The sequence below is a fragment of the Juglans regia genome, chromosome 7 (assembly GCF_001411555.2).
Source record: "Juglans regia cultivar Chandler chromosome 7, Walnut 2.0, whole genome shotgun sequence".
NCBI lineage: Eukaryota > Viridiplantae > Streptophyta > Magnoliopsida > Fagales > Juglandaceae > Juglans > Juglans regia.
The window spans coordinates 52,229,801-52,254,002 of record NC_049907.1 but is presented as its reverse complement, the minus strand read 5'-3'; the positions used below and the strand labels follow the sequence as shown (position 1 = coordinate 52,254,002).

The 24,202-nt window shown below is 38.3% G+C and overlaps 2 protein-coding genes across 4 annotated transcripts; one reads left to right on the top strand and one right to left on the bottom strand.

Annotated features, from left to right (window-relative positions):
- The first annotated feature begins 251 nt into the window (after positions 1-251).
- LOC109000913 (protein ENHANCED DISEASE RESISTANCE 4) lies at positions 252-4,835 on the top strand. 2 transcript variants are annotated; one of them, XM_018977962.2, is made up of 3 exons: positions 252-496; positions 1,244-1,493; positions 1,949-4,835. In XM_018977962.2, the coding sequence occupies exons 2-3, from the start codon at positions 1,361-1,363 to the stop codon at positions 4,378-4,380; spliced, it is 2,565 nt and encodes an 854-aa protein (XP_018833507.1). In that variant the 5' UTR covers positions 252-496; positions 1,244-1,360; the 3' UTR covers positions 4,381-4,835. The 2 variants fall into 2 exon arrangements, with proteins under 2 accessions (XP_018833507.1, XP_018833508.1); XM_018977963.2 differs by lacking the exon at positions 252-496 and adding an exon at positions 521-646.
- A 3,278-nt stretch (positions 4,836-8,113) lies between these two features.
- Positions 8,114-23,880, bottom strand: LOC109000911 (uncharacterized aarF domain-containing protein kinase At5g05200, chloroplastic). Of its 2 annotated transcripts, none has more exons than XM_018977961.2 (10): positions 23,634-23,880; positions 19,538-19,680; positions 18,609-18,722; positions 18,191-18,379; positions 17,959-18,114; positions 17,333-17,598; positions 17,134-17,231; positions 15,818-15,996; positions 9,353-9,469; positions 8,114-8,563 (listed from the first exon to the last, which is right to left on the bottom strand). In XM_018977961.2, the coding sequence occupies exons 1-10, from the start codon at positions 23,830-23,832 to the stop codon at positions 8,384-8,386; spliced, it is 1,641 nt and encodes a 546-aa protein (XP_018833506.1). In that variant the 5' UTR covers positions 23,833-23,880; the 3' UTR covers positions 8,114-8,383. The 2 variants fall into 2 exon arrangements, with proteins under 2 accessions (XP_018833506.1, XP_018833505.1); XM_018977960.2 differs by having other exon boundaries at positions 17,333-17,601; positions 23,634-23,872.
- Between the last annotated feature and the right edge of the window lie 322 nt (positions 23,881-24,202).

Here is a 24,202-nt window from a genome sequence, read left to right as displayed (position 1 = left end):
GATAAAATATTATTAAAATATTATTTTTTAATATTATTTTTATTTTAAAATTTAAAAAAATTATAGTGATAAATTGAAATGAATTGACATCCAAACGTATCTGATCAAACTCGAATATCCTTTTTCAAATTTGACTAGTGACCCGTTTGCTGCTCTAGCTGGACCTCACCTATCCAGGTAACCCATACCCCGGAGAGAGAGTGTATGTCCCCGTAGGATGACACGTAATTCCGTTTTGAATGGCACCGGCGCCTCGCTTCCCCGATCCTGTTGGTCAAAGTCAGACAACACACAGTGCAAAAGACCTTAGCTCTTGTTCTTCGTCTTGTTTCTCTCTTTAGTTTTGAAAGGTCAGCTTTGACTGTAAAAGCTTTCTACACACGAAACATAAGTGTGGAAGAAGAAGAATGAACTGACAGAGGAGTTGATGGAAAGGAAGTCGGGAACTTTGCGGCAGAGAATAGAGTTCTTTCCAATTCTCTGAATTTCCTCACAGGTTCCTTTTAATTTCCATTTCCCCACCTCTAATCTGCGTTCTACACCTCACCTCCCTTGGACCCTTACACACACACACAATTATATATTGTGGGAACTCTCTCTCTCTCTCTGTCTCTGGATCTAATATATCCATCTTCCAATCTCAAAGGTATGTTTTTTTGTCCACTATAAGCGCCTGCGACTATAATTGGACCCGATCTCCGCTGCTTTTCTTTGTTACCTATCCTCTCCAATCTTGTACTCTCTTTCATGCCCTGAAATAGGGGATTGATTGATCGGAAAGCTCGGGCAGGAGTAGGACATTCCATAAAAATCTTTCTGATCCGCTAGAAGAGCAAGTATTCCGATTGGAGGAAATTGCCACCCCTCCTGTTTCACCTATCCTTTCATTCCCCAGGGATTCCATACAGCTAGACAAGCATTCCTCTTCTAACCTTTTTCTTGCCCAATTTTTGTTTCTTTAATATGCAGAGTTGATTATGCAGTTAGCTAGTTTTTCCAATAATCTCTTCGTGTTTATTGTACCACGTTAATTGCCGATGCTCCGTAGCTTCTTATAGCCTTGAGCAGGCATTTTCCAACTCGCTGATTCATAATTCCCGTTTCAGCAGCAATAGCATTCTATTTTATTTTTATTCAACCTCGTTGAATCCCTTCACGAGTTCACCCACAAATTGCGACTATGAATTCTGTCTTTTATACATCTATCTCATGCCTGTCTATCTTTGTTTCTATCTGAATGCAGACGGTGACGGCCTCCTTGTTTTCAACAAAACCTTTATGGATGAATCTGGGTTTTGATCATTAATGTTCTGTCGAAGTGGGTTTTAGAAGCCCAATCCCTAGTTGATCACGACCACATATGTCAATCAAGATGACCAGTGGGTTGACTACTAAGCTCCGGCTAGTTAGATGCCCTAAATGTCGGCTGCTTCTTCCCGAGTTACCGGACCATCCTGTGTACAAGTGTGGTGGATGTGGCACAATTCTCCAAGGTAATAATCCAAAAGAAATCAGAGCAAGTTAGATAAACTCCGTGAATACGAATTAATTTATGGTTGACATGCGTGGTGTAGACATCAGGTCTTGAAGTATTCAATTTCAGGAAATTTCCAAAACTCAATGGTGTGGGCTTAAGATGATTATAGCCCCCACCATTTCAACGTCATGTACCATTTCTTGATTATTTTCTCAAATCAAAATAAACTGACAGACAGTTGTTGCTCTCCTTGAGTTAGCGTATCTACCAATGTAAAAGAATAAAATGGTGGGTTGTTCCCCATTGTTTGGACCTCTTACTATGACTGTTTCCTTGCGATGGACTGCGGCCTTACTATCTGTAGGTTTTATGCCATGGCTTACTCATTTTTCTGCATTGTACAGAATATTGCTTAGCTGTATTGTCACTAAGTTTAATATTGGTTTTTTTCAATCCCTTTCTGGCATGCAGCAAAGAATCAAACAAACGATGTGAAGAGCACAAAATCTGGCTTAAATGAAATGGATAATCCTCAGACAAATGCATTGGATCTTGTTACTGAAGATAAAGACTCTGGCAGCTCTATGCATACAGATACTGTTCCTTCCACTGGAGAATGTTCTTTGGACCAAAACAATGTGGGAGATCCAAGACAATCAGGGTATTGCTGCAGTGAGCATCTTGAAGGTATAAATTTGTTGAATGAAGGTCAGAACAAGGAGCGGGATCGATGCCAGTCAAGGGATTGCAATGGTGAGCTGCTTGGAGGTATAATACACTTATCAAACAATGACCAAAGCAATGAAGATGATGCAATTGAATCTTGTGACAGCAATATCAAAGAACCTGAGGATTCCATTGAAGAGTGTTTGGCAACTGACCTTGCACCTCCTGAGAATGAAGAGTCATTACCAATAGTAGGATCAAATTTAGAGGTAAAGGCAAATGATGATGGCTTACTGTTGGCAGGAGCAAACTCAGAAGTGGATATTAATGAAGGTGATTCTAATATCAAAATTTCAAATACTGACAATAACGTGGCTGCAATGGGAAGTACTTCAATTGTTACTCACCATATGGCAGCTAGGGAAAGCATTTCATCAGATACTCCTACATCTTCTCCTAACGAACAGCTTGAGCAACCTCAGAAAAATGTTCATGTGTTTGACCGTGTAAGGTCCACAGATACGATAGAAACCACAGAGTTTGCCAACCCCAGCTCTGAGCTCAGTGGTAGACTTATAGATATCTCTAAATCGCCAACCATAAGTTATTACGCATATGAGGGAAGTGTCTCCTCTTATGATGGTACAGATGATCAATTCCCTGAACGACCTAGACATTTATCTAGAAGTACTTGTAAGGTTGAGAACTTTGTTCCTTCTGAAGAAAGGAACAGAAAGGACAACTTTCTGGTGGACAGCTTGATGAATTGCCATCCTTATCTTAAAGAAGATGGAATTCTTTCATCCACTAAGAAGCATTCAGCCAATAGATGTGGCAAGTGGGATCAAGATGAATTGCTGGAACCCAAATTGCATGGCCGCCCAGTCAGAAACTGGAGGAGACGTGACAGAGAAAATTATCCATCCAGGGTACCTTTCTATGGAAGGGGTTCCCTTGCTGGCTATGAGATTGGTGGCCCCTCAAATCAAGTGCATAATCAGTTTCATCGCAATAGTAGCTTTCAATCATCAGACAAGTCTGATTACCTTGAACAGGACAAGTTGAAATTATTGAGAATCGTTTCTGAATTGCAGGATGAACTTAACAGAAGATGCTATCTAAATGGAAAAGCTGATGGAAGGGTTAACACTTGGAAGGAAAATCATATGTCAACTTACAATGATCATGAGGCACCCGAGGGGGATCTCTATAATGAGTTAAATTATCCTAGGTTTCCCAGAAGAGGCAAGTCTGGAAGCAACTGGCTTGAGCAGCGCAATTTCTCATGTGTACGTTTCTCAGGAGAGGCAACAAGCAGTAGACATGGAGTTCATCACTCTTGTCTTCATTGCCATCCCCAAGACTGGCAATGCTCAGTACAGTTGCCGCCTCAATCCATTTTTGGCAATAATCAAGAGTTATGTGGGCTCCATCCTGGTCACAAATTTTGCAATCCTTCCTACCGCTCTTGTCCTTCAAGTCCCCACCAGTATGCAGACTCTGAGTTTCCCATGTGCAGTCGTGATGCAAAGTCTGAAGAACAGAGGCATAGAGACCGTGAGGTGAAGAAACATCATTCGGCTAAACAACATTTCCGACCCATTGCAGGTGGAGCCCCTATCATATCTTGCTATAATTGCTTGAGCCCTCTGCAGATACCCGCAGATTTTCTTCTCTTTAGAAAGAGATTTCATTGGCTAAGGTGTGGTGCTTGTTCAGAGCAGCTCAAATTTTCACTTCAAAACAGAACTCATTTAGTACCACATGCACTAAATGCTTTTTGTGTCCCTCCACCAAGTGAGGTTGGCGACTATAGTGATGATAGTAATAGGAGATTGGTTTCAGCATCTCACGCCAATGCTTCTCCGTATGCTGATCCGGTGTCATGCTCAGATGATTATGGACTCTCATACTGTAAAAGCTGCTCCACTGAAGGAGATCATGTTCCCTTCACGTCCTCTCATGCCCTCCCAGGAATTTCAGATCAAAGAAACATGTTATCTGATCCTTCCAAACCTGTGCATGAAAGGAAGGAGTCTATTGGGAAACGGTCACAAAACAAGCATAAGAATTCAGTGGAAACGTTTGAATCAGCTGGGCTTTCCTCCAATATGTCCAAAGCAGAGAAATTATCCTCTGAAATCGAGCCAAGATCAAGCTCACCACTTCATCGTCTCATGGGTTATTCCTCACCCAGCGAGGTCATAACTGGCTCAAGGCCGTCTGGTATGGAGTAAGCCTATAGTCTCCTAGAAGGGCGATATGCTGTTCATAGAAGGGAGTGATTCTCCAATTGGTCTGTACTGGATGGCAATAATGGCGTTCAAGGAGTATTATCTAAGGAGAATGTGTGGTAGCAGTGGGGAATTCGCCAGAAGCAATATGCTGTATCCATTGCCTGGAGGCTGAAGCATTGAGCGTTCTGAGAAACGAACAACATTAGTTTATTTCTATACTACGTGTTTGGTTCTGGTTAAAACAAGATTCACGTCTTCGCTCTGGATTATATTGTAGAAGTAGACACGAAAGGCTTTGATTGTTGTATATGTAGATATTCACCCAGATTTCTATCTAAATTTGTATATTTTGGGGTAGGCTAAGATTGATCGTGTGTAATGAATTTTCAAACTTATTATTATATGTATTTGATATTAGAGATAATTGAATCGAGATAATAATCATGTGTGATGAATAGCCATGAGGAATATTTACTTGAAAATTGAATTAAGGACTGAAGTGTTGACTTGAAGCTCGATCATAAAATCTTCATCTCTGTTTTGAAATCATGTTAACTTACCCATTGTCTAAGTTGATGGAAATTACAAATTTTTATTCTAACAACTCGGAAGATTGGAATCTCAATTACAGCTTGTGTTTTCCTATTAATGGGACTGATGTTTTGAATTGTGATCATTGAAACTAATAAAGATTAGTCTTAGCTTTGGTGGTGAATTTAGTTGCCTCTCACAGCCGAACCAAGATACGGAAAAGCATCGTTTAAAAAAGAGTAATGATATACACCTGATTCTTATTTCACTATGTAAGATGTGATACATTTATCATTATTGAATGATTTTTTATTGAATAGTAGTGTGACATATAAAATTTTTCTATAAAAAAAAAAAAAAAAAAAAAAAAAAAAAAAACACTGAGATACTTGCAGGAAATGCCAAGAAGGTCGGTGCTATATGATTTAAACGGATTAACAGTGATGACACAATGTTGGAGACTAAAGACGTGACTCGCTTGTTTCACAAAATTAAGACTCCCTCCAACGGAGTGGCGATGAGACTCCCTCTAACGGAGTGGCGATGACACAATCGGGTTTGAATCGGAGAATAACCAATTTAAAGAATCAGATGATGTAACAAATTGGATCGGACGTTCATGAAAATTTTAAATTGTTATTTCAGTGTTAATAAAATATATTAAAATCATTATAAAGCAATTCAAGCATTTAGTATTATCTTTAACATTTTTCCAAACATCACTAAAGCACAAGATACTTTTCAATTTTAAATCTTTAATATTTTTTTCTAATCATTACAATTTTTTTAAACTGTCAAATATAAAAAACAATATAATTTTTTCAAATTTCAAAAAAATTAACATTAAAAAATAATATTCAAACAATTTTTTTAACTTTATAATATATTTTTCTTTCCTTTTACAAAATCTAATAAAACATTTTAATTCAAATTATTTTATTATTATTTAAAGATATACTAAAATATTCTAAATATCCAAACGGACTCTAAAATATGAATTTATTGACTAGTTGCAATAAGAATAAGATATAAATCTAAATTGTTTCAATAAGTATATTATTTATGTATTTAACCTCAGCCACATTTTCTTGCCTCAAATATTCTCGTATACGAAGAAGATAAAATACCACCATTAAGTTACAAGTACGTCACAATATTAGTATTATGTACATCACCACAAATTTAATATAAAATACTCATTCATTTCCTGATTTTTTCTGTTCAACTAAATAAAGTAAAAAAAACACTATGTTTTATCTTTCATTTTTTCTACCACTCTCATTAAATATAATGACAAAAAAGTTAATATATGTGTAGTTTTATTATATTTTCATATAAAAAAAAAACTTGTTTATCAAATACAATTTAAAAAATAAAGAAAACTTTGAATTAATTGGAATCAATTAAAATCGGTCCGAATCACACTGAATCAATTATGTGATCGATTTAAAAAATATATTAAAATTGGCTTGATTTCTGCCTGATTCTAATTGAATCGGCCTGAATTGACACCTTTTTTTAAGGCTTGTTCTATATAAATTGCTCAGGTTGCTGTGACGGTGGCTTTGGGAGCAGTGAATGAGGTTTGAAGAATTGGAAAGATAAGTGGTAGGTAGCTGTGTGGGTTTGGTTATGAGAAAAGTTTGAATAGAAATTAGAATAAGAGTATGAAAATTGTTGTTGAATAAAAGTTGCGTTGAGAGCGTTTTGGTGACACGAGACAAGAAACAAAGAAACTAGGTGATTGAGGGAATGATGAGTTTTTTGTTTTTGCTTGGTACTTTGATATGATGAAGAAATTTATAGAAGATGTAAATTGAGAGAGAGAAATAAAATATTGTGGTTAAGCTATGATCGTCTACATCTATTCATGCTTTTGTGCATAACATTTGATAACTTTTTTGCCTTTTTCTTACCTAATTTCCCAACTTTATTTTTTAATTTTTATTTTAAATTTTGATTTTTTTAGAAGAAAAGTTAGTTGTGTATATTTTTTTGTTAATTAAATTCAGAACATTCAAATACAAAATGAAAAGAAATTAAAATCTAAAAATTTATGCTAAAACCCCTAAAACATTAAAAAAAATCTTTTTACTTACAAGTCGATATAGAAGACACACCATCTACACTATTTATATGTTAAGATTTAATTTACAAATTCAAAACTTTAATATTCTTTTACAAATCAAATCATGTCATGTCAATGATCTAGAAAGTGTATTCTCCACTCCATATCGCAAATAAAATTTTTCTTAAAGAAGATTGGCCAATTCCTTGTTGCACATGGTTGTTATGATTGTCAGTTGGGGTGGTAGTGAGAGTCGAATGGTGATCTAATATAGAATGAAGATCCAAAGGTCAGGTGTAGAAGAAGTATGGCGATCAATATAAAATAAAGATTCAAAGGTCAGGTGCAGAAGAAGAAGAGGTTATTATTTCAGGTGGAGAAATCTAAAGTTATGCAGCCATCTCCATATAGCATGAGTCAGAAAATGTGGAAGAATGCAATGGCATGAGATAGTTTGTTAAAGCCAAGGCTAGGACACAATTCACGCGATTATCAAATGCAAAATGTACGGGCATCACTTCCGCAACAAAAAAAGATTATATAGATTAGTGAGCTTGGCTGCCCTTCTCTTAATTACGGAGAGTAAGCGTCTACTTGTCTAGCTTATGAAAAGTATGAATTATCTTGTCTACGGTAAAGATCGAGATTTCGCGCACCACCATTACCACAACCGCTAACCCCCTCCACCTCAATAGCTCATAGCTCAATAGTAGGGCACACCTCTAATAATTGCGTCGTTGTACCTAGGCTATGAGGACTTGAGCCACATGGATAGTTCAATGTGCTCATTAGTGGCCATCCATGAGATATGGCTTATCCAAAGCACATTATCGTATTGTACTTCTCTTGTTTGGACCAAGGTTTGAAGAAAAGGAGAGAACGATGATTTTTTATATAACGAGAGGACCTACCTTGAGACATTTGTCCCAGTTGCCAAGACCAACTCCTTACGGGTCCTCCCTCCTCTCGATCGCTGCCATTTTCGATTGGCCTCTCCATCAGTTAAATGTAAAGAATATTTTCTTCATGGAGACTTAAATGAAAGAGGTCTGCATGCACTTGCCGCCTGGATTTTCTCCTAGGGGGAGGGAGCGAAATTCCTTGTCAGCCAAATTAATGTTCATACAGAAGAGATATCAAAAGTCCCATCACCACAAATCATTAAGAATACTCCGCTTAAAATATAAAACGAGTACATATCTTCCCTGCTTTCTTAGTATTTCTATGTGATCTGGGTCATACCACCTCGGGAGAACTTATAGGCATATTTACAAAAAGTGAAGACAAAAAAAAAATAATTTTGGCAAGTATTTACACACTTATAGAACTAGATACAAGGCCAAAATGGAGAAGACAGGAATAAAGCCTTTGACCTAGGACGACCGATATCTATGCAAGCGAGATTCAGTTGACACCGTCCTCATATTTGCTTCTTCGATTGGAAACAATGGAGATCCTCTGGTCCTGAAGCATATTCAAGTTGGGAGCCAACAAACGGGTGTACCGGTCAAAATACAAAAGCTGCTTCATGAGAAGTGCAAATTCACGAGGAAATCTCAATCCATATGATTCACTAACCCCAACCTGTGGAACATATAGAAAAATATGAAGTGGTTTAAAACTCAAGATTATCATTTGACATACCCAAGGTAGATTTACCTAGCAAATCCAAAAACTTTATTTTCAGTCTCACATTACGCTATTTTAATAAAGCAGTACAATTTCATCAGCCCATCCCAGCCCAAAGGCTGGGAGCCCCAAGACCTGCACTCCAATCGTGAACTAATTAATGCTCCTGGCGAGACCATTAATTAATGCCACTTTAGGGAGAGGTAGGAAGTGTCAGTAGTTATAGGTAGCTGTATCAGGAGACATACGTATCCAACTCTTTTATGCATGGCTTGATAACTTTGGGATTGTTCAAGAAACTTCCATGTTGCACACGATTTATAGTCCTAAATGTAAGTTTAATTTAAACACACAATTTATTCGTCTTAATTCCATGAACCTCCCCTCCCCTTCCCGCTGCTTCTTCTTCCCCTCCAAATCAAATCATGATAATTCTCAATCAATACTTCAACTATAAGCCAAAGTTGAGTTTTCAAGTATAACTCTACAATCTAGCAGCACTACAGCATCAGACATACATGCAGCTTCAGGTAGCTGACGTACTAATGATGTTCTAAAGTAAATATTTATAGGCTGCCACCACTTCATTTGACGTGGCCAGGCATCCAATAATTTTCTATATCTATATTACTCATCTGTGAGGGCTGACATTGCAATGCACCTACTAAAACCGGTACAATTGCTGAATAAAAAGCCTCACAAGCAGCCATTTATATTTACTTTCTATAATATAAGAGCTCTTACCACGTCAAGAAAGAGTGCATTCATTTGCCTCTCATCAACAACTAGATTAGCAGAGACAGCAGTAGCCTTTGTGGTTGTCCCCCTAGCTGTTGCTACAACTATTTCTGTATCCAAATCCTGCATTAATAACAAAAACAAAATCTGGACGTAAATGTGTTGATCAAGTAGGCTTTAGCTAAAAAAGTACTGATCATAGCCTTTTTTTTTCAAAAGCATCAGGTATTTGGGAACAAATTCCTAACTAATACCGAAGGGCCTTGGTAAAGAGTTTTTTGTAAGTGCACCTTGGGTAATTAAAGGGAAAATCATCCCCGTCCAATGGCTCCAAGAGTGTGAATGCGGAGTTTTGAACCCTAGACATCCGGTTTATACAGCTTGCCCCAAGACAACACATCACCCCTTGGGGTTCATGATCATTGCATTCAGTTGTACATTATTAGTCATCCCACCGTGGAAGCATATATACTCGGCCAAGAAAAACTTTTTTGGAGTTCATATATTTCAACGGATAGCAATGACCACAACCAAAACAATAATAATATTTTAGTAAGCAATAAAGCTGAATAAGAAAAGGGAACAAGTGATTGGGGATAAACACAGTGAATGGGCACGTTACGCATGCCATCATACTTTTCATGCACCCCAGAAACTCTTTTAACCAGGGCCTGTGATTTCTTTAGAATAGTGTGGCAAGTGGGACGCAGTGGTAAATCGAAGCAGATTTGGTTAGAATCTACAGTTTTTACAGTCCCGGTGGAAGGGAAATCCATATATATCATTGAGGAGAGCTGGAAACTTACGAAGGAGATGTTTCTAGGGCTATACACAGTGAAATGGGTTATCAAAGTGTTGGAGGAATGTGTGTCAGGAGATAAAAAGGAATTTTATGCATCTATAAGGGACGGTAATAGAAGCTATATAGCTCAGAGATGTTCGAACATACACGGGTGTTTCATGGCACTAGTGGAGTATGGAGGTGGTGGCAAAAGAAGTTACATATTCATACCGGAAGAAATGGAAGGTAGGGGTGGAAGAAACTAGAGGGCATTTTGCAAGAAGTTAGAGATAGTGTGGAGGTTGGAGGTAACATGGGGCACAGCAGAGGGACATTGGGCTCTGATCGAATGGAGGAAAGCTATGGAGGTAGGAACTTGGCTCTGGCGCCAACGGTGGAGGCTTATCACCATAATAATCGTTCCTACAAGGAGGTGCTAAAGCAGCCGACGATTTTGGCCCCAGCTCAGAACAGGGGAGGAGGAGGTCTTACAGAGTTGCCGGCCAACGGAGTGTCAAGCACGATGAAGGCACAACGTACTGTAGGCCCATCTGCTGCTCAGTTGAATGGAGGTGGTGGTGTCAAGTACGATGGAAAGTTGGTAGAGGGGGATGTCTGTTGTACATTGTAGGAGATGCAAACGCAGTTGGAGTATTTGCAGGAGAAAATGAATAGTATAATTCAAAGTGTAGAAAAGGGAAAGGGAATGCGCTTGGGCCTGGGCTCAGGCTCAAGCTCGGGCTCAGGCAAGGAATTCTTGGACAGTGGCCTAGAGGAAATGGGCACAACATTACTAAGGGCCCAATGTCACAACTTAGAACTACAACCCTCGGGCTTTGATAGGGCAAAGAACATTGCAGGTGGGCCAAGTTAATGGGCCAAGACAAAGGAAAAAATAAGATGACGAAGGGTGGGCCCGAGGCAAATGTGGAAGTGCAAGGCCTGTCCTGATTTATGGGGCAGGCCAGAGGAATTGCAAGGTTGTCTGCCGCCAAGAACCAGCAACCCACCCTAGAAAGAGACTCAATGCCGGGAATCAGCTACCCACGCTGGAAAAACCTCCATGTCGATGACTCAAATGGAAAAAAATGTAAAGGGTAAGTGTCGGCAGAGTTGGTAACAGCCACAGAAGCGGCCGACGGTGTTTCTTTGACCCATAATGGACAGAAGGGAACAGTGCAAGGAAGGCCTGTTGAAGGAATTTCAGGAGGTGTCACCTCTGACGAAGGAGTTGCAGCATATCAGGAGTGATAAGGAAGGCAATATTGATGTAACAATCGGTGTAGTGATGACAGCACCTTTGGAGGACCTGCAGAAGGTCGGGAACCTTATAGAATATAGGGATGAGCTTGAGGGTGAACTACAGATGATTATAGTTACGAATGAGGAGCAAGACTGGGAGGGTAGGTCTCTATTTTATGAAGGTGATACGGGGGACTTGATGGAATTGTAGTGGGCACCAAGGGAGGGTGATGAGACGGTAGATGAACCCACTCCCATAAAGTTTGTACCACCACATTAGCCCAGATCAGTTTCCTCAGACTGGGTACTATACATGGTGAAGGAAATTAAAAAATGTGTGGAGATCGAGTGTGAAGGCTTTGAGGAACAATTTATGGCAATGCTCACAACCATTGAAGAAGGACATGCTCAGTCAAAGAAGTCGGATTCCAAGAAACAGAGGGAGCTAAATAGGCTAACATGGTCTATAAATTATGAAGGCAGCTCAAGCAAGGGACAATCCAAAGGAAGGGGGCTGAAAATTTATTTATGAAGCCAAAGATTATATCTTGGAATGTCCGAGGGTTTAATGAGGAAAATAAGCGACTTCGTATAAAAAAAAATCTGCTTCGGGAGTGGAGGGCGGATATCATTTGCTTGAAGGAAACTAAGATAGAAATTATTTCAAGAAGCATTGTTCGTAACTTGTGGAACTATTCATATGTTGATTGGGTGTATCTTTCATCTCTTGGGGCCTCAAGTGGTATCAATTATGTGGGATCGACGGGTAGTGAATCAAATTGAAGATTACATTGGAGAGTATACAGTGGCATGTTCATTTAAAAATGTGGAAGATTATTTTACGTGGGCCTTTGCCAGAGTTTATGGGCTGAATCTAGACAGCCAAAGAAGACTTCTATGGGAGGAGATTGCTCGGTTACAAAGTTGGTGGGACATGCCTTGGTGCATAGGGGGTGATTTCAATGTTATTAGGTTCCCGAGTAAAAGATCGGAGGAGAGTAGGCTTCGGTCTACAATGACGGAATTCTCGGATTTTATATTTGAGATGGGTTTGGTGGACATTCCTCTTATAGGTGGAACATACACATGGTCAAATAATCAAACCTAGTCTAGATTGGACAGATTTCTAATCTCTATCAAATTGGGAAACCCATTACCCAGAGTTATGTCAGAAAAGACTAACTTGCCAATGTTTAGGTCATTTCCCTATCTTACTAGATTGTGGAGGTATTCGTGGTGGGTGTAGGTATTTCAAATTCAAGAATATGTGGTTGAAAATTGAGGGCTTTGTAAAAAGGATTAGGTAATGGTGGTCCTCCAATCTAATACATGGCACTTTGTTTTTACAGGGAAGCTGGAAGCTTTAAAAAGAGATCTCAAGATATGGAATGCACAAGTTTTTGGAGATGTAGGTGACCAGAAGATGTCTCTAATGGAGGAATTGCAGGAGATAGAAAGGGCAGAGGAGGGTCAGGCACTATCTATGGAGGAAATCTCTCGGAAGATAGAATTAGTTACAGAACTTGAGAGAGTTACATTATTGGAGGAGATTTCATGGCATCAAAAATCTTGAGCATTGTGGTTAAAAGAAGGAGATAGAAGCACGAAATTTTTCCATAAAGTGGTCAACTCACATAGGACTAACAAAATTGAGATGTTCAATATTTATGGTGTTGTGTCAACGGAGCTTCCAATGATTCAGGAACATGTTGCTGGTTTTTTTGAACAATTACTCACCGAGCAAGTAGTGTGGCGGCCAAAACTAGATGGATTAACATTTGAGACCATTGAGCAGCAAAGTGCTACCTGAATGGAGATGCCTTTTGATGAGACAGAGGTCTATGAAGCGGTGAGAAGGATGGTCAAAGACAAAGCCCTAGTCCAGACGGTTTCTCTATGGGATTCCTCCAATCCTGTTGGAAGGTGGTGAGGGAAGACTTGATGAAGGTTTTCCAAGAATTTTTCTCATTTGGCAAGTTCGAGAAAAGTCTCAATGCCACTTTTATTGTGCTTATTCCAAAGAAGGTTGGGGATCTGAATGTTAAAGATTTTCGACCTATTAGTCTTGTGTATAAGATTATCTCCAAGGTTTTAGCAAATTGCTTGAGGGAGGTTTTGGGGAGGGTTATTTCGAGACCACAAAACTTAAAGGAATACAAATATTGGATCCAGTACTAATCGTCAATCAATGTCTAGATAGCATATTAAAATCAGGAGAACCGGGTGTTCTATGCAAGCTGGATATGAAGTCGTGTGACCATGTTAACTGGGACTTCCTATTATACTAGCTTGGGAGGTGTGGATTTAGGGAGAAGTGGTGCTCATGGATTAGGTACTGCATCTCGACTGTGAGGTTCTTGGTTTTGGTCAATGGCAATCCAGTTGCTTTCTTTAATATTTCACGCAGCCTAAGACAATGTGATCTGTTGTCCCTGCTTCTCTGTCATTGTTATGAAGGCACTAAGTAGGATGATGTCGGCTATGGTGGACAATGGCTTTATGGCTGGATTTTTTATTGGTGACACCAAGGGAAACCTTTAACATTTCTTATTTGTTGTTTGTAGATGACACCTTTGTATTTTGTAAAGCAGACCAAATCGGATTTATTATCTAAGGTCTCTCCTACTTAGCTTTGAAGCAGTGTCAAAATTGAAGGTGAATATATCCAAATCGGAGCTGGTCCCAATTGGAAATGTTCATAACCACCGGCAGTTGGCCAACATTCTTGTATGCAAGGTCTCATTACTTCCCATGAAATACCTTGGCCTTCCTTTGGGGGCCTCTTTCGAGTCTAAATCTATATGGGATGAAGTAATAGAAAAGATTGAAGGTAGATTGGCAGGTTGGAAGCAATTGTATTTGTTAAAAGGTGGTAGGACCACCCTAATCAAGAGCACGCTGTCCAATTTACCAACTCACTTCTTATCTTTGTTCCCAATCCCGGCTAGCGGGCAGATCCGAATAGAGAAAGTCTAGCGTGATTTCCTTTGGAGTGGGTTGGGGGATGAGTTTAAGTTCCACCTGGTCAAATGGGACAAGGTTTGTTCTCCCATTTCTACCGGTAGGTTGGGAATTAGAAACATTCAACTGGGCTCTTCTTGAGAGGGAAGCTTTATATGGAAGTTGGTGATTTGATCTATATGGGTGTATTTGTGGGGTGGGGGGGGGGGGGCTGTTGGAGTGCTAGGAAGCTACAAGGTGTATGGAGTGGGAGTTTGGAAGCACATATAAAGAGGGTGGGGGATTTGCTCGACACACTAGAGTTGTGATGGGTGACGGATTTAGAATAAAATTCTGGCATGATTTCTGGTGTGGAGATCAAGCTCCTAAGGACACATTTCCTGCAGTTTTTGGGATTGGATGTGAACAAGAAGCATCAGTTGCGGATCTCGTGGAGATATCCAATAACTCAACCTAGTGGAATGTGAATTTTATGAGGTCGGCTCATGATTGGGAAGTGGACAGTTTTGCTAATTTCTTAAGAGCCTTGTATGCCATGAGACTGAGCAATTAGGGAATTGATAAGTTGTGGTGGACACTTGCTAGAAAAGGTGTTTTCTCTGTCCACTCCTTTTATAAGACCCTCACCAATTCGCAACATAATAGCTTGCTTTCCATGGAGAAGTATTTGGAGAAACAATGCACCTCCTCAGGCAAACGTTTTTGCTTGGACAGCTTCATCGGGAAAGATCTTGACTATGGATAATCTACGAAAACGTCAAGTGATTGTTGTAGATTGTTGTTGTATGTGCAAAAAGAATGGAGAGACCATGGATCATTTTCTACTGCATTGTGAGGTCACTAGATCGCTATGGGATGATGTCTTTAGAAGATTGGAGTTCGCCTGGGGTATGCCTGCTACGGTGGTTGAGCTCCTGGTAGTTGGAAGAATTTGGATGGGATTCCACAAATCTCAACCGTGTGGAAGATGATTCCTATATGTATTCTTTGGTGCCTATGGAAGGAACAAAATGATCGAAATTTTGAAGATAAAGAGCGAACATTGGAAGAGATTAGAGTGTTCTTTGTTTTTTTTTTTTTTTATAAGATTAGTGTTCTTTGTTAAAACTTTGTTCCTTGGGAGAGTGCTGTAGATTGTAATAAATTTTCATGATTTTCTTGTTTCTACCTCTCCCTCTTAGCTAGGTGTAAACTCTTGTATACCTCCTGTGTTCTTGGGTTATGTCTATTCATATTAATACAAATATCTTTCACTTATAAAAAATAGGGAACAAAATTTTCTTTTTTCTCAAATTTCTGTTTTCTCTCCACCTTAAGCACCATGTACATTATTGAATATAGAACATAAAAATGTTTTGAGAATAACAACTTTACCCAGAACATTTATACGTGTTTCATAAAGCTCTAGAGTCATGGAGTTCTTAATGAAATTGGACCGAAGTTTCAACATATATCAATTGTCTAGATGGATAATTTACAGTTCTTGCCTGTATTGACAAAAATATCTTTTCCAAGTCTCGCGCAAAGGCCTCAGCATCGATATCCTTGTTTGTAGCCCCCATTTCAATCAAGGCAGATGCCATTGACTCATACTCTTCCGTTGCTATCGATGCCAAAAATACTTCCATAGCAGCCCATGTTTTCGGGGATATCCGCCCAACAATTCCTGTAAGATAAATCTATTATGTGTTACATGCAACAATGCTTTGATGTAAAAATCCTGGATGTTATTACCAATCAAATTAGTCCATAAGCACCTGAATGGTCAATTTAATTGGTGGCACCAAGTAGATAACAGGAAAATGGTTGCCACTTTCATTAATGGGGTGTATAAGAAAATTCAGGAGAAGGCTGCAATTTAGTCACCTGAAGTGGGGGCAAAAACTGGACCTTAATCAACCAAAGCCTAGTTGTACATATAAAGTGCTCAAATTTTTAAGGCTTACGAAACATTGCACCTTTTGTGTGCTGGGAAGCAGGAATTCATTCGAATCTCATGGTACATATGAAAAAGTAAGGTCATGCTTATCAATACATTGCTTTGTCTTTATACTCCATTAAATATTAACTAATGGATCTCTTCTATTTTCTAGGAAAAACTAAATTTTAATTTCCAACTTCCATATTACTTTTGCCATTGATGTATGGGAAACCTACATTATTTTTATAGAAAAACTACGAACCAGTTAACAAGTATTTCATGGTGATACCAAATTTATTTCATGGAACTATTGTGGTTGAAGCAACCTTGGCAGAGCGAATTTATGGGAAAAGCTGCAAGTTTCAAGTTGAAAGCATATAGTGCAAGGAAGTTTATAAACCATAAAAATATATGCTAGTAATCAATAGTTAAACGCAATAGCTATAAAAATGTCTGGTGACTTTTTAATCCGGCATAGAATGACAAAACCATAGGAAAGATAATCCTCAAGTGCTTTGTGCTCTAAATTGGTAGTCAGCCAGTTAAAATCACAGAAAAAGGAGGAGAATTGCATAAAATGGCTAATGTAAACTTACTGACCATATATGAATAATAAATCATTAGTAAAGTGAGTAGAAGGAATGAGCATATCATGATGGATGAGGGGAATACTAGCAACGGAAAGGTGAGGAATTAAGCAGAATGTAGGGGTGGCTCCTATTGAGGAAAACAAAAAGGGTGCCACTTAAGATGCTTGACCATTAAATGAGCCAGTGACTAATATAAAGCATTTTAAGAGTTCATGATGAAAGATTATATCTAAATAGATCACAGCTAAAACTAAACCATGAATTCAGATCATCGCAAAAGATAAATGCTTACCAAAATCAAGAAACCCAATACGGCCATCACGTAACAACCACAAATTGCCTGCATGCACATCTGCATGGAAGGATTCACAGGCAAGCAAACTACCAAACCTGCAATAGCGTTTCATCAAGAACATGACGCTTTAACGCCTGGACAGAAATAAGCATCAACCTCACAAGCATAAGCATTACATATAAGACTTTGGTCCTACCATACGTTAAGGGCAGTTATGAGACTAGACTCTGGGTTAGAAACAAGCGAAGTTATAGAGTCTAGGTCAGTAAGAGGAACGCCGTAGAGCCTCTGCATTGTCAGAACTCGTTGGGTGCTGCAGTACTGATACACTTTTGGAGCTGTAGCCTGATGTGTCAGTCCCATAGCTTCCAAATATCTTCTAAAGGACTCAATATTTGCTGCCTCCTTGTAAAAGTCAACTTCTTCAAGCATCGACTCTCTTATGTCTTTGACAATACCAACCTGCTGAAAGGAAGATTATATTATGCTGAAGCTTCATGCTATCATCATTTTATATAACAAATGAAAAAAAAAAGTCATACAGTATTCGTGAATTATAAGAAAAGTTTAGATGGTTCGTTCCAAAAGTATAGGGAAGTAAGTACACCACCACAAAAACCTATTATGACATTATTGCATCACATAAATTTAAATGCCACTAAATTGGAATACCCAAAAATTGATTTTACATCCCCAAATTTGGCTACACCAATGTGGAACTAAAGAAAATGCTAATGGTAGATAATTGTTAGCTGCTTGAAATATCGGGAAGGTGTTTATGCTTGTAATCCAAGGTAAGCATTGAAGTGATTAGTTCCATACCAGTGATGTACGGCTGAATTCAGGATTCAAAAACTCCAATATCAGAGCAACTACGTAAACAAAATTAAGATCTGCCACCAATATGTCCTCTATTCCAGGTTTCAAGACTTTTATTACTACATCCTCATGAGAGCCTCTGAGCCTTGCACCATGAACCTACCAATTAACATAAATTCTTATCTTCATCGCTCAGAAATGCATTTTAGAAAAGAGAGTAGGAAAATAAATAAACCTGTGCTATTGAGGCCGAAGCAATTGGAGTTGAGTCAACATATTCATAGACGCTATCTATGGGTCTCCCCAATTCCTCACGCAAAATCTTTTGGATGTATTCGAAAGGAACTGCAGGAGCTCTATCAAAGCAGTTCTGAAATTCTTTGACATATTCTGGTGGGAACAGAGTGGGTGCAGATGCAATGAACTACCAGTAGCAAGCCAAGTTATTCATTATTAAAACATACCTTGCATTTGAAAATTTACTAAAAGATAAGAAAGAGAATCACAAAAAGACAAATATTTTTACAAAAGAGATGGAATACACCAACAAAGTGGCCATATGAGCTAAGCGGCATTTTTTCATGTCCATATAGCTAAAATACAGCACTTATATTTTAAAAGTACAAAACTAATTTGCATAACTTGAGACGTACCTGACCTAGTTTGATATATGTTGCTCCCATGCGTTCAAACAATCTCCTCAAATAAAGTGGGGAAAGTAGTCCAAGCTGTGATTGAGTTGGTAATCCAACAGATGAATTTGTGGACTACAAAAGATGAAAATGTCATTATTTCTGTCAACATTCTCAGATTTCTTTCGTGGAAAAAATGGAGACCTCAAATCAAATCAAATTATTATTGAGCCTATTAACTACTTCAACATGATTTATGTTAGGATCTTACATGGTGCATGCGCGCGCACACAGAGGAGAACGTAATAATTTGAGAAAAAACAACACTCCGCTCAATCTTCAACTGTATCCGAGGAAGAAATCTTTTTATCATATTAATGACCCAATCTACTTTGCGTGAAAACCACAACATCCTACTTCTAAACGACCAAACCCCAAGAATTATACACTGAACGACTCCTGTATCCTAAAAGAGAATCTTCTCAAGGCTTACAGCTACACTTTCATAATATTCATACATCATTTGTGGTTTTTTCAATTAAAGCGTACCACAAGTGCATTTTCTTCACCCTCGAAGTCAAACCATAATAAGGGGCACAACTTTGCTAGGAACATTTTTTTTAATTCTTCGCTATCAGGATGCAGCTTAGTGGTCAAAAGGGGGGTTTAATTATCCTGAAGGTTGATGGGCTGGTTGAGATGAGTTGTGCATTCAACGATTCAAACAACTTGACTTTGCTCCACGCAAGGAGTTCTCCAGATTAACAGATACATGATTCTGATGGGTAGGATCATGTATCGAGTCTCCTCAGAGGTGGGTTCAAACGTCTTGCCTTAGTGAGGTTCACATAATTAAAAGAAATTGCTAGGAATTTTTATTACCGGATGAACTTCCCATAAATTGAATGGGAAGAACATCTCACAAGGAGCGAGAGATGTACAAGGGATACCTTTGAAACATCAGCAAGCCACTCGCTACCCACACCAAGAAATGCTTGGATACCTTGGGCCAGTCTAAGGGCACCCCGAGGACCAGTGTTAATTGATGTCTGGACAATATCCTCCACCAGTTTAGGCAAGGTCTCTAAAGTATCTGAAAATATAACAACTATGATTTGTAAGCCTCAGTTTTAACTTTAAACATGCAACTTCACAGTTGGATAATGAGAAGTACCAAAAGTGAATAGAAGAAATAATATCTGGCAAGACAGTTTGGATTACCACTGAACTTCGAGAATCTTAGCTGCTTGCATGTTGGGACAAAGCGAGAATTATAAGTTTAGAAGGACCGGATACTTTTTTTTTTTTTTTTGGGCACCGGGTGTCCGAAAACAATGTCCCGACTAATCCCGGGGGTGCATAGGCTCTCGGCAAGAAGTTTTCCACAAGTGCACTTCGGATAATTCAAAGAGAAAATCCCTCAGTCCAATGGCTCCTAAAGATTGTCTGCCAAGGGGATTTGAAGGTCTAAGGAGAGCATACCCTCAAGCCCAAGTCCTTTACCACTTGAGCCAACCCCTAGGGGTTTAGAAGGACCGGATACTTTTAGTTGAGTTGAAATTTTTTAGGAACAACATTGATAAAAAAAATTAAAAAAAAAAAAGGAAAAGAATTTTCAAATTTGCATTCTTCCAAGAAATTTAATAATTTTACATCTAATATTTTTATATGTTGCAATTAAATTAATAAGTTGAATTATGGAAGCGAGATATATAAGAATTATAAAAAAGAGGTAATTACGTGCCAACAATAAACTAAGGTTTATACTTTTCTTAATATCACTACCCAATGTGAGTGTTTTCAAATATATTTCATTCAGATAATTACAAACTTCAAAAGAGAAATAATATTCTGCTATCATTGTGGGTGGGTGAAAAGAAATGTGCTACCATCATTGAAAGGGAGTGGAGGGGAGAAGAGGGATCTGCTCCTAAGTCTATTCACCAAGTAATGGGTTGTATTTCGAAGTGTGCAACTGAATTGAAAAGATGGAATCAAAGCTCTTTTGGTCATGTTCAAAGAGAGCTTGCTAGTGCCAAATTGAGACTTAAGAATATTCAAGAAGCTGATCCAACTTGTCAGTCTATGTCACTTCATAAAGGTGCACGTGATGATGTTCAAAAGTGCCTGGAGAGGGACGAGATCATGTGGAAACAACGCTCCCGAGTCTTGTGGCTTAAAGAAGGGGATAGTAATTCACGATATTTTCATTCCAAAGCTACTACCAGAAGAAGGAAGAACAAAATTTTACAGCTGCAAGATGGTAGGGGTGCTTGGAAGAGTGGAGAGCAGATGAATGAACTAATCGTGGAGTATTTTCAGAGTCTCTTCACAGCTGCAGATCGGGTTGAAGTAGATGATGTTTTATCAGGAGTGGAGTGTAAAGTTACTGGTTTAATGAATGATGACATAACTAGACCTTATGAGGCAGCTGAAGTGGAGGCTGCTATTAAGCAAATGCACCCTTCAAAGGCTCCAAGCCCAGATGGAATGTCCCCAATTTTTTTCCAAAAATATTGGGGGGTGATTGGTAAATCAGTAATTGATGCCATGCTGAATGCTTTGAATTCTGGAAGTTTTCTGAGAGAGGTAAATCATACTTCTATTACTTTGATTCCAAAGAAGCCCGACTCAGTTAAAGTAGCTGATTTCCGTCCTATTAGCCTTTGCAATGTTCTTTATAAGATCATGTCTAAAGTTATTGCGAATAGACTAAAACAAATTCTGCCTTTGGTTATTTCGGAGTCTCAATGTGCTTTTGTTCCAGGTAGGCAGATTACGGATAATGTTTTAGTGGCATATGAACTATTACATTACCTTAGGAACAAGAGAAATGGAAAAAAGGATTTTATGTCTATAAAACTTGATATGAGCAAGGCGTATAATAGGGTGGAGTGGTGTTATTTAGAAAGAATCATGGGGCTCTTGGTTTTACACAAAAGGTGACCGATCTTATCATGAAATGTGTCTCAACTGTTTCTTTTTCCATTCTTGTGAATGGGAGTCCAAAAGGGCATATTATTCCGAGTAGAGGGCTTCGACAGGGCGATCCCTTGTCTCCCTATCTTTTTCTTCTCTGCACTGAAGGTTTGATTAGTTTGTTAAAGAGGAATGAGGGCCCTGGTATGGTCGAGGGGGTTAGAATTCGTAGAGGGGGGCCAAGAGTCAATCATTTGTTATTTGCGGATGATAGTGTGATCTTTTGTAGAGCTGATGTTGGTACTAATAAAAAGATCCAGCTTCTCTTGGATGACTATGAGAATGCATCAGGGCAGTGTATTAACAAAGAGAATACATCAATGGTCTTTAGTAAAAATGTTGATGAGGTCTTGCAAATAGAAATTATGCAGCTTTGGGGTAGAAGTTCTACACAGCAGTATGAAAAATATTTGGGGCTACCACCAATGGTTGGGAGATCAAAACAGCGGACTTTTTCTAGAATTAAACATCGGTTGTGGCAAAAACTTCAAGTTTGGAAAAGGAATATGATTTCTCAAGGCGGTAGAGAAGTTTTGGTAAAAGCTGTAGCTATGTCATTACCAACTTATGCTATGAGTTGCCTTTTATTTCCAAAGTCTTTGTGTCATGAGTTAGAGATGATGATGACTCGGTTTTGGTGGGGTAATCAAGCTCAAGGAAAGAAAATTCATTGGGCTAGTTGGGATAAACTTTGTGTTTCTAAATTTCGTGGTGGTTTGGGCTTTAAGAAACTTAGTGATTTCAACTTGGCTCTACTTGCAAAACAAGGTTGGCGGCTTCTCACACAACAGAATTCTCTCCTCTATCGAGTGTTTAAAGCAAGGTACTTTCCAAATTGTAGTTTGTTTGAGGCCAATATTGATATTAATGCATCTTATGTTTGGAAGGGTATTTTTAGTGCTGTGCCTTTGTTAAAATCTGGTTGTATGTGGAGAGTAGGGGTGTAAATTCAAACCGGTAAACCGAAAAACCAGTCCGGGCCGGTTTTACCGGTTTTGAACCGGTCCAGCGGTTCTTAAAATGTGAAAACCGGCCAATTCCGGTCTGGTTCCAGTTTAGGGATTTTTTGGACCGGACCGAACCGGATCGGTTGATAAAAAAAAATATTTTTATATATAAGTTTTATACAAAATATTATATATATATATTGAATATTAATATATATAAGTTTTATATATAATGTATAATTATAAATTTATACATTAAATGTTAATTTATAATTTCATCTATATATTTATATATGAAATAATTTCATATTATAATTTATAAATTATTACATTAAATGTTAATACAATATCTAAGTTTATAAATAATACTAATAGTCTAATATAGACTATAGACTATAGTTATACTTATAATTAATACTAAAAGTTTTTACTAAAAGTTTATAACTAATACTAATATTAAATATATAATTTATAACTAATACTAATATATAACTTATAACTATAATAATAGTCTTAAAAAAATCGAAAAATCAGACCGGATCGAACCGGAAACCGGTAAAACCGGAAGTACCGGTTTAGGAGGATAACCGGTGCGTAATCGTCGGTTTTGAAAAATACAAAATCGATACATACCGATTCGGTCTTAGATTTTGTTTAAAACTGGACCAGACCGGACCGGTAACACCCCTAGTGGAGAGTGGGAAATGGTCAGAGGATTAGAGTTTTTCACGACTCTTGGATACCTGGTTGTGGACGAGTTGAGATTCAGGGAGCTATGGAGCAGCTAAATAATGATACTTTGATGGTTCATGAATTAATTGAGAAAAAATTTCTTGTAAGGACTTTTCTATTTGGAATGAATGATTCATTGGTTATCAAAAAAAAAAAAAAAGGAACCCCTGGCTCTGAAAAGGGAGACTGGCCATATTAGAGCCAAATTGCCAAAAAGTTGAGGAAGCGAAACATAGAAACTGGGTAGAAGCAGCCAGTTATAGAAACTGCCTAAAGTTGCACGCTTGTCGTGTGAGATTTTATTCGACAAAAAATCAGAACTTTCCCTACCCATAAGAGAGAGAAAAAAAGGGGGTAAATTATTAAAGATATGAAATGCGTGACCTACCTTCGAGGCGTCGAGAGGAGAAAGGATCCTGGGCTTGAGAATAACGGGCAGAAAAAAATAAACGGTTCGAGCCACGATTGTTCAGCTTTCTTCGTCTTAAAGTATAGTCTTTACCCGATGATAACAACAGGGGATGACGATGATGGTGGAACAATGGTGTTATCGGTAAGCGACCGCATCTCACGGCTGAAACCGCCATCTTCCCCTTCTCTATCTCTAGCTTAGCTGCAGAATGCAGCAGCCCTCTTTTATGTCCAAAAAATCAACGTTTCTTTTTGTCTACGTCTGCCTGTCTAAGGCGAGCGGGCACGTGGCACCGCAGTTCTGGTCTTCATCGTTCCACGGCATGCAGGTTCGTGTTTACAAATAATATTTTTGTAGCTTTCGCTCCAAATAGTAAAATTCATTTTAAAAGATAATGTACGAATAGAAAATTCAAGAAAAATATATCACGGCCCTCGGAATGTTTTGAGAGAGGTACGGATTAAAAATTTATTTTAACTCATCTCAATTTATTATTATAATTTTTTTAAAATTTTATATAAAATATAATAAATAATGTAATTTTT

Excerpts from the sequence above, each read along its gene's own strand:
- LOC109000913 (XM_018977962.2), top strand. The coding sequence starts at position 1,361 with ATGTCAATCAAGATGACCAGTGGGTTGACTACTAAGCTCCGGCTAGTT. Across the intron at positions 1,494-1,948 it reads ATGTGGCACAATTCTCCAAG|CAAAGAATCAAACAAACGAT; the intron begins GTAATAATCCAA and ends TCTGGCATGCAG.
- LOC109000911 (XM_018977960.2), bottom strand. The coding sequence starts at position 23,832 with ATGGCGGTTTCAGCCGTGAGATGCGGTCGCTTACCGATAACACCATTG. Across the intron at positions 18,723-19,537 it reads GGCTTGCTGATGTTTCAAAG|TCCACAAATTCATCTGTTGG; the intron begins GTATCCCTTGTA and ends CATCTTTTGTAG. Across the intron at positions 17,602-17,958 it reads AATTCAGCCGTACATCACTG|CAGGTTGGTATTGTCAAAGA; the intron begins GTATGGAACTAA and ends TCTTCCTTTCAG.